The 17,772-nt window shown below is 51.8% G+C and overlaps 2 protein-coding genes across 2 annotated transcripts in view; one reads left to right on the top strand and one right to left on the bottom strand.

Moving 5' to 3' along the window:
• Positions 1 to 381: 381 nt before the first annotated feature.
• RCVRN (recoverin) lies at positions 382 to 7,029 on the top strand (the record flags this gene model as incomplete). Its single annotated transcript, XM_082678965.1, has 3 exons — positions 382 to 762; positions 3,856 to 3,967; positions 6,914 to 7,029. The coding sequence occupies 3 exons, from the start codon at positions 382 to 384 to the stop codon at positions 7,027 to 7,029; spliced, it is 609 nt and encodes a 202-aa protein (XP_082535091.1).
• Positions 7,030 to 13,219: 6,190 nt separating this feature from the next.
• GLP2R (glucagon like peptide 2 receptor) overlaps positions 13,220 to 17,772 on the bottom strand; it is a gene marked incomplete at both ends in the record, with an annotated part of 49,298 nt that continues 44,745 nt past the window's right edge. Inside the window, 2 exon segments of the mRNA XM_082679324.1 lie at positions 13,220 to 13,555; positions 14,560 to 14,601. Coding sequence (XP_082535450.1) covers positions 13,220 to 13,555; positions 14,560 to 14,601 — 378 coding nt within the window.

Raw genomic sequence — 17,772 nt, forward strand, 5'->3', positions numbered from 1 at the left:
TATAGAGCTAGAGCTGGTGGGGTAAGTTGGCGCAGGGATGGGTGAGGGGCAGTGGGAAAGGCCTCGGCTCAAGGCTGCGGCTCTGAAGATTCGGATCACCTGTCCTATCCTCCCAGAAGGCCAAGAGGGATTGACCTCCTGCTGTCAGCTCTTTATTTTAATCTCAGGGGGCTTCTGGGAGCTCGTCTCCCCACTCAAGCTCCGGGCCCCTCCTCCCTCCAAGTACAGGGGTGAACCAGCCACAAATCCGCCTAATCCACCAGCATCTCAGGGTGCAACCGCCTCCAGCAGCACCCAGCCAGGCAGCCCGGAGACCCCATTCCTCCCACACACCCACACACCCAGCGGCGACAGACCGGCTGGGCCCACACCTGCTCACCCATGGGGAACAGCAAAAGCGGAGCCCTGTCCAAGGAGATCCTGGAGGAGCTGCAGCTGAACACCAGGTTCACAGAGGAAGAGCTGAGTACCTGGTACCAGTCCTTCCTGAAGGAGTGTCCCAGTGGCCGCATCACCCAGCAGGAGTTCCAGACCATCTACTCCAAGTTCTTCCCCGACGCCGACCCCAAGGCCTACGCCCAGCACGTGTTCCGCAGCTTCGATGCCAACAGCGATGGCACCTTGGACTTCAAGGAGTATGTCATCGCCCTGCACATGACCAGCATGTGCAAGACCAACCAGAAGCTGGAGTGGGCCTTCTCCCTCTACGATGTAGATGGCAACGGCAGCATCAGCAAGAACGAAGTGCTGGAGATCGTCACGGTCAGTGGCAGCCTCTGCGCTCCCGGCGGAGCTCCCGGCTGAGCTGCACGGGGCTCACCCGGGATCAGGACCCCACGCTGCTGCTTCCGCACAGGGGGCCTGGCTGGGGGCGGGGCCGGAGGGGGGAGTGGGGACCCGGGCTTTGGGAGTCAATGGCTCTCACAGCGTGGCCAGGAGGGGTCTCCAATAGACCAGTATTAATAGAGGGTTGGGCGCGTTCCCACAGCTTCACTTTCCTCCTAAAGAAGAAGAATCTGGGTATTGCCTACTATTTACCTTTATTGTTTCCCTCTTTCCCTCCCACCTTCCTTCCTTTCTTCATTAAAATGTCCTTCAAAACCTTCCACAGGACGTACTCAGATTCTTTCACAAGTCATTATATATATATATATATATATATATATATATATAAATATATATATTTATATTTATATATATATGGCCCCAGGGCTTGTGGGATCTTAGTTCCCCAACCAGGGATTGAACCCAGGGCCATGGCAGTGGAAGCACGGAGTCCTAACCACTGGACCGCCAAGGAAGTCCCTCACAAGTCATTTTAAAGACACATGTTTCAAATACATTGGCCCAGGATAAGTATATCTGATAAGATTTTTAGATGTCTGAAAAAGAGTTTCATTTAATATATAAGGAATTCATGCAACTTAGAAACCTACACAAAAGAAAATGAAAATCGCCTTTAATTTCATTATCCAGAGAAGACTACTGTCAACATACGGGCATATACCTTTCCAGTCTTCTATCTGTAGATTTAAAAATAATTTTAGAACTATGACATATTCACATGTGGTTTTTAGTATACTTTTTTTCAGCCACTATTTTATTATGAATGTTTTCAATATCAAACTTTTTAATAGCTGCTTAGAATTCCATCTTATGGACATGCCGTAAAATTATTTAACCATCCCTATATTTTTGGACAATGAAGACGCTTCTGTTTTTTCCTATTATATCATTTCTATTTCCCTTCATTTAGAATCGTTTTACAGGATCTTTTTTTTGGCCCCACTACCCCATGCCACTAGCTTTATTTCTCTAATTCCATTCCTGTTAAGAGAGAGAATGTTTTTCCTATTTTATATAATTTTGGATGCATTTGCAATCCTGCTTTCATTTGCACAGTTCTTCCACGCTTATTAGGAGAAACCATAAATAAAATAGCTAAGCATGCAGCTTGTGGTAAGTGGACTCTGCTTGGGCCTCCCATTAGGGGCAGGTGTGTGTGGGAACCTCGCTGGCCTCTGGGCGCGGCCTGTAGAGCAAGCTCCCCTGGATTGGCAGGTGGCCTGGGATGGGGACCACTCCCTCAGAACCACCTAAAGGATGCCAGGCCCAGCAGAGGCCTACAAGTTGGTGCTCCTTCAGGGAAAGGAGGAGTTGGGGGAGGAGAGAAGGAGGGGGGCATCCACAGCTGAGGCTATGCAAGATGATGCCGAGGGCTTCCCTGGTGGCGCAGTGGTTGAGAGTCCGCCTGCCGATGCAGGGGACACGCGTTCGTGCCCCGGTCCGGGAAGATCCCACATGCCGCGGAGCAGCTGGGCCCGTGAGCCATGGCCGCTGAGCCTGCGCGTCTGGAGCCTGTGCTCCGCCACGGGAGAGGCCACAGCAGTGAGAGGCCCGCGTACCGCAAAAAAAAAAAAAAAAAAAAAAAAAAAAAAGATGATGCCGAGCCTCTACTATTCACCAGGTTCAAGGTCACTGGCCTGGGAGTCAGAAGTTAAGGATTCTGGTCCCAACTACTTCACCACCAAACTGCATGGCCTCGAGAAAACCATACAATCTCCCAGCGCCCAGGGTGAGGACGCAACTGTTCGTTCTCGGTCCATTCACCAAGGCCCTGACAGTCCGTCCTCGGCATTAGAAGCGGGGTTGGCCGGCAGCCAGCCACTCCCAGCCTTTAGCCGTCCAGCCTGCACATGGTTCCCTGGCTCAGGACAGACGGAGGAGTTAAGGGAGCCACTGCACTTCAGCGCCGGGAACCTCTGAGCTCTGAGCGCTGTCAGCAAGGCTGCTGCCCCAGCGGCCGGGTTTGGTTTCCTTGCTTCTCTTGTTACGGCACAGGGAGCTGAAAGGGGGCTTCTAAAGCTGCTGACCTTCCCCCCAGGTTAATTTCACAGGCGTTACTGCCCCTGCCTGGCTGGCTCCCCGATGTCCCCAAGGCCTGGTGGGATCCTAGTAACCTGGAGCTGAAAGGGCACATCGAGACCACCTTGTCCCTTTCCCTGATCACATATCCTTCTTTGCTGGATATTGTCCATCCAACTCCTTTATTAATGAGACTAGAGGGAGGTGAGACAGATCCTTGAGCTTTAGGCTAAATCTCTCTCTGGATCCCTCCCTGAGCAGGAGGGTAACCGAGGGGCCTCCCGAGACCTTCCCCAGCGCCTAGAATGCTCTCCAAGACATTCCAGAATGGCACGCGATGCAAGTACAGAGGTTCTGGAACCAAACGTGCCTGGGTTAGAATCTCCACTCTTCTGCTTCCGGCTGGGTGACTTCTAACAAGTTAGTTGACTCAGTTTCTTCCTCTGTGAAACGGGGCCAATAACCCCCACCTCATAAACTTGTCATGAGTCTACAGGTAAAAAGCGCCTAGAAAAGTGGCACACGTTAATCACTTGACAAATATTAGCCCTTACAACCAAGGTACCACCTGGACCCAGAAGAAGCCGTTTGATATTCTAAAACTTCTGGGGAGTGGGGTTAAAGGTACCAGTTCCCAAACTGCAGCCTCAGGGCTGCTATGGGATTATCACCAGGAAGTTTTTGATTCTCATTTTCATTTTCTTAATAAGATGAAAGTCATGTCTACAGGGGCAGGAAATCCAAACAGTGCAGAAAGGGACAAAATAAGAAGGGAAAGCTGTCTTCACCCCTCCCCCACATTCCCTGTCCCTTCTGAGGATCTCAGAAGTACAGATGCCCCTTCCCCACCCCCAGGAACTTGGATTCAGTAGGGCGGGCTGGGGCCTGAGCATCTGCATTTTAACCTCTGCTGTGGGGCATCCTGGTAAGCGACATGGGTTCCCCCAGAATTACTCCCTCTCATGGGTTCTCCTTCTTGATTTGGTGTAGGCTATTTTCAAGATGATCAATCCTGAGGATGTGAAGTGTCTTCCGGAAGATGAGAACACCCCGGAGAAGCGAGCTGAGAAGATCTGGGGGTTCTTTGGCAAGAAGGATGATGGTGAATTACTTCTCCTTCCTAGCCTTTGATTTCACAGTCATGGGCTGTGTCCTAGAGATCCCAACAAGATTGACCCTTGCGAGTCCAGTGCCCACGCAGGACCGAGGACCCCTCCTCCTGCTGCGGGGCTGTCGGAAGGGCTTCTGTGGGGACTTGCGCAGAATGGTCAGTGGGCAGTTGTGGGACCCCTCTGGAGCTGATGGGAAATGGCACCAGATCCCACCGCTCATAAAACTCCATCCCTGCCTGAGATCTCTGGGGGGAGGGGGAAGGCTCTAAATGATGGTGTGCTTTGGAAGAAAAAAACATCTTTTGTTATGACAGAGTTAACCCACGTTGAAGGAATAGTAAAACGTCAAGGCAACAGCCCATTAGCAGTTTGTATGCAAACATGCAAACGGCAAGTTTAGAGGCTTTGCAAAGCAAACCACTTTCTTTTCCAATGGAGTGCATGTTGTTTTTAGACACTTTGGTTTACTTGTTTGCAAAAATGCCTTCTGCACGGTTGGGACAGGGTAAACCTCACTTCAGAATAATCTGAAAGCATGGAGTCCCAAGTAAGTGGGATCTCAATTTACATGGTTTTTCCTTTAGGAAGTTAGTTTGGGTCCCTTGAGAAGCATGGCCAGATGGGATTAGAGTTCGATTAGATTTCAAGAGATTGATGGGGGGAAGGCGTATGAGGAAAAAATGGGGAGGGGTCTGGAAGAGGCAGGGATAAGCCATCAGACTGCAAAGCAGATGAAACGTTTATGCGCAGAGGCAAGGTAAGCAGGTTGGGTAAGAAAAGTCTTAGACTGCAGTGCTGGGCTAGGACAGTCTTGGCAAAGCTGAGGGGGTGTCCTCAAGCCCCCTTCTTCCAGGAGCTGGCCTGTCTTGGCTCCCTGCCCTGTTCGGTCTGGCTGGGAGCAGCCTGTGGGGAGTACGGCCTTGCATTGTAAGCGGAGATGGATTCCACAACTGGGCAGTGAGGGCTGCCGGTGCATGAGGCCCATGTCCAACTCGGGAAAGACACAGGAGAGGGGCTGGTGTCAGATGGGGGCTGCAAGCTTGAATGACCACAGGGGCCGTGATGATGAACGAGAGAGAAGTGGACAGAGGCCCTACTAAGTGATAGATAGGGACTGGCGAACAGTGTGGGGCGTGAGGGCCTGTCTGGTCTTACGGCCTCTGGTCAATTGTTGCCACGCTGGAATACAGTGCCACTGGGGCCCCACCATCTGATTTGTTCAAAAGAGAGGCCAGCAATCGAGATGTTTAAAATCCAAAGTGCCTCAACTGATGAAACACTGCGTGGTCCAAGCACATCTGAGGAACCGGTATTGGCCCCTTTTGTGATCTCTGGGGCAGTCTCTTCCCAAGGTTCCCGGGCACAGGCCTGAGCAGGCTGTTCAATAAGGACACTGCTAATCTGCGGTCTAGGAAGAAGGCAGATTAGCAACCAGATCTTTGACGTTAGGGCCAGAACTAGGGCGAGGCGAGGGAGGTGCCCTGGCACAAAATTTAAGGAGGCACCCATTCTCAGGTGCCAGCCCTGTGCTCGCAGGACCCTAAAAGTGAGAGCCTCCTTAAATTTTGGAGGGTAGGCCCCTCCCTTGCCTCACTCAGATGTCACCTCCCCTTTGAGCGCACCTTCTCTGGGATACAGACTGGTGACACCTTACCCCACTGGCTCTTTCACCTGCTTCATGACCCCCTTCTGGGTCTGCCATGTGCTGAGTCCCTTGTTCTGCTACGTGCTAAACTGCAAACTGACCCAGGTGAAACTCACAGGGAGGCTGAGACAGTACTGCTACCACGTGATTTGTGTTTTCACATGGCTCATCTGGAGACAACGCCTCACTCCTGGGAGGAGTTTCAAGCTATGTGTGAGGCTGATAGAGCAGCTGGGACTTCTTCTTCTTCTTTTTTTATAAATTTATTTATTTATTTTTGGCTGCATTGGTTCTTTGTTGGTGCGCACGGGCTTTCTCTAGTTGCTGCGAGTGGGGGCTACTATTCATTGCGGTGCCCGGGCTTCTCATGGCAGTGGCTTCTCTTTGCTGCAGAGCACGGGCTCTAGGTGCGCGGGCTTCAGTAATTGTGGCTCCCGGGCACAGACTCAATGGTTGTGGCGCACGGGCTTAGCTGCTCCGCGGCATGTGGGATCTTCCCGGACCGGGGCTCGAACCCACGTCCCCTGCATTGGCAGGCAGATTCTTAACCACTACACCACCAGGGAAGTCGGCGGCTGGGACTTTAAAACCCAAATTTCACCATCCTGACCTGCACAGGGAAACAGGCTGGATCCTAATCCAGGAAGGATTAAGGTTGCCGAAAAGGCCTGGAACATAAGCCAATGGCGAAACCCAAATAGCTCAGCCAAGCTTTACTGAGCACCTACTACGTGCAGGACTATGAGCATAGCCATGAGCAGGAAGGAACAGCTGCCTCGTTCTAGGGTCATTTCTACAGGTGACTGTCTCCATCAGACAAACAGTTTCCTGGGCCAGGGAGCATTATCTCACTCCTTTCCACGCCACACCCTGCCCTCTGCCCCCTGCAATGACCTCAGCCCCAAACACAGTGACTCTGGCACAGAGGAAGGGCTTAGTGAGTGCATTTCACTGGATAGAACTGAATTCAATAGTTGGGGACAAGGATCTCTCTTGTCCTAAATGGGAAGGTAGATCACGGATGCAGAGACGCCTAGGAAAGGATCACCAGCCAGTCAGAAGAGACACAGCACACTTCCTCGAGGCCCGGCAGTGCCTGAACTTAACCCTCTTGTTGCTGGTTCCTGGGGAGGTCCAGGGGTCCTAGGGTGGAGTCAGGGGTGGGGTTACCCTCCGGGGCACTGAGACTCAGTATTTTCATAATAGATCCATCCGTACTGGGTATGCTGGCCGACGTCAGCTTTATCACAGCCTATCCTGACTGTAGTAATTTCTTCCCCCCTGTGCACAGATAAACTTACAGAGAAAGAGTTCATCGAGGGAACCCTAGCCAATATGGAAATTCTACGACTGATCCAATTTGAGCCGCAAAAAGTGAAGGAGAAGCTTAAGGAAAAGAAACCCTGACGTCAACTGCTCAGGTCTCCTCCCCGTCCCCCACGCCCCAACGTAAACACGCACGTGCACACGCGCCCCCGGGGCGGGAGAGCCTCCAACCCGCAGCACATTAACCCCGCAGCACGGCTTCCTGAAGCCAAACTGAAGCGTCTTTAGCAATTCACCAAGTCCCAACCACTATACCTGCCTGCCTCCCCTCCCCCTGCCCGCCAGCCCAGGCTTCCGCAGTAATCCCAGGATTAGGTCACAGGAGGCCTAAATATCCCCACCCCGTACCGTGTAAGCTCCTTTGTGGATTGTTGGGTAAGCAGGTTCCAATAAATGCAAGAGGAGCCGGGAACATAGCTGACTGGTCATTCTCAAACTGGAAGAAGAAATTTCTGTCGGCTCAGCCTCAAAGACAAGGATGTGTCGCAGCCGTAGGCCAGGGTGCGGGGACTGTGGTGCTGAAGGAGAGACAGCACAGCCATGTTCTCGTGCAACTCAGGGCGCAGAGGAGACCACAGACCTTTAAGGAGTCGGTTGAGGTGGTGAGGTTACCATGGAGACACGCAAAGCACTGTGGGAAGACAATGGGAGGGGCCGACTTGCCCAGAGATGGGGAAGGTGTTCCTCATGAAGAGGCATGTCAATTAAGGCCCAGTGGACTGCCGTGGGGGAAGGGTGGTGGTGGGGAAGCAGTGTGTCTCAGAGACCCTGAGGCAGGAATGAGCGTTTCGAGTTCTAGGGCCCTGAGAAGGCCAGTGTAGCCAGAGAGCAGAGAGGGAGAGCGGATTGTGAGGTAAGCCTCCAAAGCAGACAGGGGCCAGCGCATGCAAGGCCTTCCCTGCAGCCCAGGGGAGGTGAGGGTGGTGGGTACCGTGTGGGGTTCCAAGTAGGAGGGATTTCTGTTTGTAAGAGGACCCTCTGGCAGGGTAGAAATAAATCAGAGGGGCAAGCCCGAGGCCTGGAGATCACACTCTTACAGTCGCCCAGGTGGCCTGGGCCAGGGGAACAGCAGTGGGATGAAGAGAATGGGACCTGCTCGGGAGATATTTAGGAGGTAGAATGCACCTGACTGGTACAGGGGAGGGGGGAGGAGCAAGGATGGCAGCCAGGTTTGTGGCTTGGGTGCCGGGTGAGTGGTGATGTCATCCACCGAGATGGGAAACACCAGGGAGAGATGCTGGTTTCAGGAGATAATGACAAGTTCAGTTTTGATACGCTGCAAGGTGAAGAGAGATGGCCCTGAGGCCCCTATTTCTAGGGACAAGGAAAAGGAGACGCAGAGACAGCAAGCAGGTCGCCCAGGGTCAGCTAATGAGCAGATGCCAGGCCAGCACTGCCCACTGGCCCACACTGCCTTATCAGAGCTCTAGGGCCTGGAACACCTCAGAGCTCCACTAGCGGGTTCTCGAGAGCATTGTGTTCAGTTTTGAAAGTTCATTTATTCTCCAGGCCTAAGTTCCAAGATGAGGTTAGAAAAATGCAGGACATGCAGATGTCCTGGACACTTGAGCAACCTGTGTGCAACGCTCTGAGGCTGGGGCGTCTCCATCTGCTGGTGTGGGGGGATCACCCCAGCTTTAGCAACAGCAATGGCACAATCACCGCCGCCAGAAAGTGCCGCTCTTTGTGGAGGGCGAACTGGAGAGTCATCGTAACACTTACGGATGGAGCGTTTCCTATGGGCCTGGCATCCTGCTAGAGGCTCGGCATTATTTCACTGATGGAGGTGTTATTATCCCCATAGTGTAGATGAGGACACCAAGGCCACGAAGTAAGAGTAGGATTTGGTACTCAAACAGGAGTCCCTTTGATTACACCAGGCTGCCTCAATAGTTTTCACCTGGACATGACAGGACAGAGAATTCTGGGATTGCACAGCATCGGAGCTGGAAGTGAGAGGGGGCTACACAGCATCTGGTCCAGTGGTTCTGGGGGGAGGACAGTAATAACCTGCCCAAGATACCCCTCCAGTATCAGACACAGCGGGCCACCCAGGAGCCATGTGGGAGGGAGACGAAAGACCCAGGGTGGTCTAGGGACAGAACCAAAGGGCTCAATGCCTCACTCCAGTGCTCTTTCCACACACACTGCCCTCCACGACTCAATCTGGTTGATTGGGGTGTGAAGTTGGGAGCTTTTCACGTCTCTCTGAGGTCAAGGTATCCTTGTCACTCGAGTCTAAAAGGATAGACACTGCATAATAACCTTGTTGGTTTGTGGTTCAACAAGAGACATAAAGGGGCCACTGGACCTTCTGTTGGCCAATGGAGGACCCAAGGGTCATAACCTAATTAGCACATCTTCTGTTAGCTTGGGGTGGCAGGGCCACTTGGGCTGGGATCCTGTACAGCTCTAGGGCACCCTGTGGGCAAGATGCTAAGAGAACTTAGAGGCAGTGCAAAGTCCAACTTGACGGAAGAGAAGAGAAGGAGGTAGGGGTGGTAATGAGCTATGTCATCAAGACTCTTCCAGATGCAAGGAACGGAAGACCCAACACCAGTTGCTGTGGCACAAATATTATTGACTCATGTAACTGAAATTCCAGGAGTAGCACCAACTTTAAGGTCAGGCTTAATCCAAGGGCTCCAGCAAGGTCTCAGGGCTCTTCCTCCATCTCCTGGTTCTGCTCGCTGCTGTGGAGTCTCCATTCCCAGCCAGGCTTTTCCCCCAAGAGGGCTACCAGCAGATCCAGGCTTACTTCTTTGTGGTTCCAATTTCAGCAAGAAAGAAAAAATGCTTTTTTTTTGTCAAGAGTCCCAGGACTGTCTCTCACTGGCTCTGATTGGTTTTATGTCCATCCCTGACCCAATATCTGGTGCCAGGAGGATGTCATGCTCAGACTGGCCAAGCAGATTTTCATGCCCATCCTTGGGGCTGAGGATCGAGTTGGAATGACTCAAACATCAAGGACTGAGAGTGGGAGATGTGTGATTTCCAAAAGGAAAATTTTGGTGCTGTTAGTATAAGAGGGGTGGGTTGTAACAATAGATGTCCACTATAGAGACTTTGTGGAGGTCACTTCACATCTCTGAACTTCTGCTTCCTCATGTACATGGAAACTCAAGGGCAGAAACAAACTCGTCAAGAACAATAACCCAAACTGCTCTCACAGGGTCCCAGCCTCTTGTGCAGTGGCCCTTGGGCATTTCTTAGCATCCCCAGGAGGCACCCCAGACAGATTCATCAATAGGTCCCTCAGTGCCAGGTACCATTGCTGCCACTGGTCACATTTCCACCACAGCCAAGGCTACAGTGCTTCTGACGTGTCCAAGCTGTGTGCTGGGCTGCTGGTGTGCTTTCTGGTCTCACCAGCCATCGATGTTTCTAGAAAGTGTTCCAGGTGATTGCAAAGCCAGGACTGAGACCCACGAGGCTGGATCTTTAAGGCAACAGCAAAGTGAATGATCTAGGGAGTGGTCTAGAAGAAGGCAGACACTTGCCTTCCACCCTTTTGACCTCTGACCTCTGCTTCTCTCTCCGACCTCTCTGCCCACTCTTCTCGGTCCCTGAGACAATGGACCACCCAGGTTCCCAGGCTTAATACGGCAGCTCTTTTTCCCACTTCTGGCCAGGAACAGTGCACCAGATTCTCCAGGGGCAGAGACCTTCAGCTCCAGTGTGAAACCAATGTAAAAGAATCAACAAATCAAATTAAATAAACTTATGTTAATCATTAGCAGAACAAGAGCAAGCAGCAGTGTGTGTGTGTGGTGTGTGTGTGTGCCACCCCATGTGTGGAGTGAGCGGGGAGGGCATACTTACAAGTGCTTGAAAAAAAGTTCCTTCTACTCGTGGCCGGGTCCTGGGTAACTGACCCTCGACAGCATCTGATGCTCCCAAGACGCTTCTGTCTTGTCTCCTTTGATGAATGTGTTCTGAACCTGCTCTGAACTGGCTATGCTGGACACTAGCTGGGAATACGACACGGCCCTGCTTTCTAGGTGCTAATGGGTTGATGAGAAACGGCAGAGATTTTTGCAGAAAGGAAAAAGTAGGACATATATTTTAATGATTGAATTGTGGACAATCTGGACACCAAAAAACAAACCTTTGCTTTGTTACGTACTTGCCTAATGTCATTGCTTCAGTTTCCCCTGTTGCACAGCAGAGCCAGGACTGGGGGGAGGGGAAGATGGGCACCGGCCTCAGGTGCGAAATTGAAGGTAAGCGACAAAAAGCTCAGTGGTCAAGATAAATAATATTTTCATGCAATTGTTTAAAAATGAAAATTAATGTTAAAACGTCCATGATGAGCAAAATATCAAAATTGTACATAGTCAGGAACAGACCCTTTATTTGCATCTCATGGCCTCACTTACTTCACCCTCATCCCAGCCTTGGTTCCAATGAAATGTCATTTTTATAAATGGCCCGTGGGCTGTAGCTTGCAGATTTGACTTTTTTTAATATTGCATTAAAGTATTACTTATCTTGACGACTGTGGGTTTTTAGTGCTCTCTTAAATTTTGCACCTGAACTGAGGTCTGCTTGCCTCACCTGGTCTCTGTCCTGCTGCGAAGTGTCCTTGACAGTGGAGCTGCCAGGTGAAACACAGGGTGTGCAGTGGGTTTGGATTTCACGTAAAGTATATCCCGTGCGATATACTTAGACAATAATAACATTCATTTATCCAAAATTCAAATTTAACTGAGAATTGTGGATTTTTTTAACATCTTTATTGGAGTATAATTGCTTTACATTGTTGTGTTAGTTTCTGCTGTATAACAAAGTGAATCAGCTATACGTATACTTATATCCGAATTGTGTATTTTTAATTGCAAAATCTGGCACCCCTACTTGATAAGTATCATATCGCGCCTCCCCCTAATATAAGGCAGGACTTGGTCCCACAGCATAATACCCCGACCACCCACGTACACATACATTTTACACGCTGTAAAAGTGACGCTCCTGAGAACTGACACCCTGTTTCCATAGAACGTTCCTCCCTTGACCTTCCTCAGCCTCTTGCCTTACAGCTGCAGCCACTGAGCCTGACCCTAATCACCTGGGCCCTCCTCAGCCTCCAGAAGCACCCTCCACTCAGGGTCTGGGCACAACTGACTCCCCACCTGCAGACCGGGTCCACAGCCCCGGCCCCCTCGGTGCCTCCTCGGCGTAGCCACAGTCCTCTCGTTTCAGCTGGGTCCCCTCCAGCTCCCAGCATCCAATTCCATACGAGGAGCGGGACTCTTCTCAGTGGGGGACTCAGGGCCGGGAGAACAGTGGGCAAACCTCCCAGAGCAGAAGGTACGGCCATCCAGGTATCAACGGCAAACCAAAAATGGCAGAGAACGGTAGGCAAGTAAGGCTTGAAGCAGCCAAGCTCAGACAGGCAGGCGGAACCAGAAAAGTGAGAAAATGACCAACAGCAACTTTCAGAGGGGCCCTGGGTGCTGGGGCCAACCCTCCGAGGAAGGATGGGCTCGTTACAGATCAAACAGAACTGCTGCTGCCCACGGATGAGAACTGAGATGGAGAGAGGGAGGGAAGACTTGACAAGAGAGGAAGAAGAGAGAAGGGAAGGAGAGGGCTCTGGGGGGCAGAGTGCGGTCCACCCTGTCAGAGGAGGGCAGGCGTGTCACAGCTGCACTGCTGAATGCAGGACTCCGGCGGTCTCTCCCGCCAGCGGCCAGCTCAGGGGGACTTCTGGCTGCTGCCTATCCTGCCCCAGGTTTTCAAAATGTGGGCTCGCATCAGAATTACCTGGGATGCTTGTTACACAATTCCCATCGCCGGCCATCGTCCCAGGTGCACCCTCTTAGAATCTCTGCCATGAGTCAGACTGCATTTAAAACACTTCGCAGGTGGTCCTTGGACACACTGAACCCGACTTCAGATAGACACCTTGTACCGTGAAGGGTAAAGGAAAGATAGCGGCTCGCCTCTATTTCATAGCAGACCTCTCTCTGTATCCTAGGGCTCCATTCACTCGAATATGGGCCCAGCCCGGAAGGCTGGTGGCGCTCTGGGAAACACACCTGCGGGGGTGATGAGGATGACAGGGCACGCAGCCTCTGTCGCACAGAGCAGGGCAAGCCGGGAAGAGACGTCCAAAGTGGGCGGGGCGACGTCACGTCGGAGTGGGCGGGGTGCGCGGGAAGTGGGCTGACTCTGCACCCGCAAGGTCAGCAACGTACAGCTTGGCCGCCTCCTCCCTCGCCCATCTCAGGAGTCTCCGGGGAGCGGAGCCAGAGAGGTGGGCTCCTGCCTAGATCTCGCTCTCCTCGAGAATCTCCTCCACGGTGTGGACCAGGGTGAAGTCCCCCTCGCTGCTCTCCGACACGCTGCTGCCCCGGGGCCAGGCTGCGTGGCCTTGGCGGGGCAGGGCGCCCGCCACCCGCAGGCCCTCCTCAGTCGAGTGCAGGAGCTGCCCACCGTGGGGCGAGGGCCGCGCCTTCTGCAGCTTGCTGGAGCCAGTCCCCTCCGAGAGCTTCTTGGGACATTTCTCTAGGAATCGGAAGTTCTTCCCCAGGACCCAGGCTCTGCAGCCCGAGTGGTGGGCTAGCAAAAAGCGGGCCCACTGCTTCCGCAGCTCGGCCTTCACCTGCCAGGTGAGAAGAGGGCGGGGTTACTGCCTGGGAGTCCCTGAGTCCAGTGTCCACTCAGCAAATGTGTATTGAGTGGCTACTCCGGACCACCCTTGGGAAACCTACCTTCTCACTCGGGGAAACGAACAAAGAGAAGCAGAGCAGATGATAGTGACACCGCGAGGCCTTTAAGCAGGACAGTGGGGTGAGGAGACTAAAATCTGAGATAGGGTGTTCAGAAAAGGACTGTGTCGAGGTGACATTTGAAACCTGCCTGGTGGATCATGGGTCCCTGCTTGAAGATACAGAAAAGGCAGCAGTGAGCCAGACGGAAGAGGTTTTGATGTCAAGAGGCTTACATTCTAGTGGAAGGAGACAGAAATCCATATTTAAACCTGGGGTGGGGGGAGGGGAAGATGACAGGGAGCCAGAGATTCCACCAACTCCTCAAGTCAGGAGAAAACTGCTCTGGCCTCTTCCCCTCCCCCTTTCAAGCCTCTTTCTGGGGGAGCAGAGAGTCGGTTGGGGGCTCTGCAGTAATATTAACAATAAAAATAATCGTTGTTACCATGCATAGGACCTTTACCATGCATCCCTGGGGTATCACTGCAGGGTAGGGACCACTGTTATTCCCATTTTACGGACGAGGAAACTGAGGCTCAAAGAGCCACGGTGACCTGACCAATGCAGATCTCCTAAGTGGGTGAGTCATGGCCTGAATGCAGATTTTTGGACTCCAGAGTTACAGCTGGTAACTGTATGACACTTTGATACTCCCAGGGCGGCTCCAGCGGGGCCACGGTTGGGCTCTGGAAAGAAAACTCATCCCAATACCTTTCCCCATCCGTCTAAGATGCCTGCTGCTCTCTCTACTGGATGTCTGTGGTACCCATTTGTCCCAGGACGTGCTGGTCACTGCACACCCCCCCATGGCACCGTCATGTCAACCGAGCTCTCCAGGGGCAGTAGGATGCCGGCCCCAGCCTCGCAGGGAGCTGGGATGGCAGCGTGGAAAACGTACCTCTCCATTGGAAAAGCAATACTGCAAGGCCACAAGCAGTCCCTGGAATGAAAGGAAGAGGTGGCGTGAAGCTTGACTCAGTAGAAGGTGTGTCTGACGGTTACTTGGCAAGTCCACAGCCCAGCCCTAGTCCTAGTAGCCCCTACAAGAGGCAGGCAGCTACTCGATTGTACTAACTAGAGTCAGTCATAATGAGTACATTAACTCGGATTTCCACGGGGTCTCTTCCTACTTTGACACTCACCACTCACATCAGCCTAGGCGTTTGCTTACACGCTCATAGGTCAATGGTGATTAAACCCTAAGGGTTCTCCATCATTCGTTCAATTATATAAATACTGTACAAGGTGACTGTCCCGTTTCTATTTGTCCATAGTGGGCAATGGCTAATTTTTTTTGCCTGATTTGCATCCTTTCCTGACCCTCCCCTACTCCCTGGGCTTCTGGCAGGGCTGCCAATCATTTGGTCCTCATGTTCTAGGAGGGCCATCACCACAATCAACAGCCCAAATGGTCATGTGACCCAAGCAGGCCCAACCCCAGTTCTTTTCAGCAGGAAAGAAGAGAAAGTTACACCCTCTTCCCTGCTTTTGCCAACTTTATAGTCAAAGTTAGTCTGGAGACACTCAAGGGCATCTTCCCAGCTACGTGGAGAGCGCCCGTCTGAGGATAAAGCCAACATAGAGAAAAGCAGAGGCTGGAGATGGTCAGAGACAGATTTTGATGATATTGTTTGAGTACCTGGATCCAGCTATACCTGATCCTGAAATTTTCATTTTTGTGAGATAGTAAATACCCTTTTCTCTTGTCAGAATATTTCTTCTGAAAAGATAGATCATTTCATGCCTGGGGTTTACCATCACACTTAGATTAAAATACAATATCCTAACCGCAGGAGGAGCTAAGGTGATGTGGCCTTGTGTCTGTGTCACTGACCTCACCTTGTACCACGCTTCCCCTCAGCTACTATATTCCAGCCACACGGACCTTCTGGGTGCCTTCAGCATCTCAAGCTAATGGATTAGGTTGCTGTATAACTAAGTGGATCAAAACAATAAAGATTTATCGTCTCACATACTTCCTACGGGCCAAGAATCTGGCCATGGCTTAGCTGGGTATTCCCGCTCAGGGTCATTCTTCTGGTTGCAGTCAAGTTGTTGGCTGGAACTTCAGGTATCTGAAGGCTTGACTTGCTTCCAAGACAGCTCACATGCCTGGCAAGTTGGTGCTCGTTGTTGGTAGGAAACCTCCACCTCCCTCCACAGAGCTGCTTATGTGTCCTCAGGACGTGGCCGCTGGCTTCACCCAGAGGGCGTGACCCAAGGGAGCCAGGCGGAGGCTGCAACCCTTTTTACGTCCTAGCCTCAAACATCACACACTTTCATGCCCACAATACTCTAATGGTTGCACAGGTCAACCCTATTCTGTGTGAGAGGGCACTACTCAAGTCTGTGAAAGCCAAGAGGCAAAGATGACCGGGGGGCATGTTGGAGACCGGCTATCAGCTCATTTCTTCCTCAGGTCCTGTTGTCACACTTTCTGTTTTCTGGACCATTCTTTCCTCAAATCTCTGCCTAACTGGCTTCTCAAAATTCAGGTCGTAGCTCAAATATCTCCTAAAAGAGAAGTCTTTCCCCACCACTCAATTTTTGGTAGCCGTTCCAGTCACAGTCACAGTTCTCTATTTCATAGTCTTCAGAATATTAATAACCAGAATTGTTCTTCATTTGTCAACTTGGTTATTATCTGTCCCTCCCCGCCCCCTTCCCCCAACCAGAAGACCACCTTTATCTGGTCTTTTCACTGCCAGATATTGGAAGGGGTTGGGCGTGCTTTCGGCGTGCCGGAAGTCTCACAAATGAGTTGGGTGAAATAGGATTCCTCATCACAAGTGTGTCTTTCACTTCGTCAGGTCCTTGAGTCATGGTTGGAGGGACATCCTGGAGTCTGGTTGACTCTCATTCTAGATGAAGCGAGTGTGAAGGGAGCGGTCCCACGAACAGATGGCTCTCACTCCATGTGTCACCACCACTTGGCGGTCTCTCCAAAGACCCCTTGACAGCAGGAGGCTGGTGAAATTCTCTAAGCAATAGGCCCTTGGGAGAGTGAAGGGTCCCCTAAAGCAGCAGGGAAAGGAAGCTGTTGGGTCCAGTGCTAATTTCTATGGTGGAGTCACTAAGATACGACCCACTGAACGTGCACCTGCACACCTGCCCACCCGTGCTCTCACCTCTGCCTGGCGGGCTGGAGGGGAACAGCGTGGGGGTCTTTAGAAGGTGCATGGCCTCTGTCCAGGCACAAGCTCCTAAGTGTGTTTCTAGCTCCATCTGCAGAGCTGCTCTGATTCCTCGCCTTCCTCGGTGGTGCCTGAGCTCAGGTTGCTGCAGGACCAAACGATCAGTGTGGTAGCTGGTCTCCAGAGATGGCCCCAAGGATTTCCCCCCTCCTGGTAGGCATATGTGACCCTTCACATCAAGAGAGGGACCGTATCTTCCCTCCCCTTGAATCTGGGATGTCCTTGTGACTCCTTCTACCAGCACAATGTGGTAGAAGTGACGTTCTGGGACTCCCGAGCCTTTGCCTTAAGAGGGTTGGAAGTGTCTGCTTCCTCCCTCTTAGGGCATTTGCTCTTGGGATACTCCTAAGAGTCCAGCTGCCATGCTCTGAGATGCACAAGATACGTGGAGAGGCCACATGGAGAACTTAGGTTCCTAATCGATAGCCCCAGCTGAGCTCCCAGCCAACAGCCCATGTCAACGTCCATCCGTGTGAATAAGCTGTCTTGGATGTTCTGGCCCAGATCAAGCCTTCAGATGTTTGCAGCCCCATTCAAAGATGACATGTTTCAAAAGGTTCACCCTGCTGAGTCCAGACAGCCCAGCTTACAGAATCATTCGAGATTAATAACGTAGTTTCTGATTCAAGCCATGAAGTTTGGGGGGAGTCTGCTACACAGTAATGGGTGACCCAAACATGCTCCCTTGCCAGGGAGTCTGGTAGGCTAGGATCTGTCCTACAAAGAAATCTGTCCCACAAAGCTCTGCAGGAGCGTCTTATCTTCAGCTGGCCTCGGGTGTGTGAGATCAGCTGATCAAGGGGTCACATGACCGATCAAGTCCTCGGAGGAAAAAAGGCCACGAAATACTACTGACATAACAGCTGTAATTTTTTGTTTTGTTGTTGTTGTTTCTAATTTGGGATTACTTTTTAAAG

Source organism: Grampus griseus (assembly GCF_964374135.1).
Source record: "Grampus griseus genome assembly, chromosome: 20".
Lineage (NCBI taxonomy): Eukaryota > Metazoa > Chordata > Mammalia > Artiodactyla > Delphinidae > Grampus > Grampus griseus.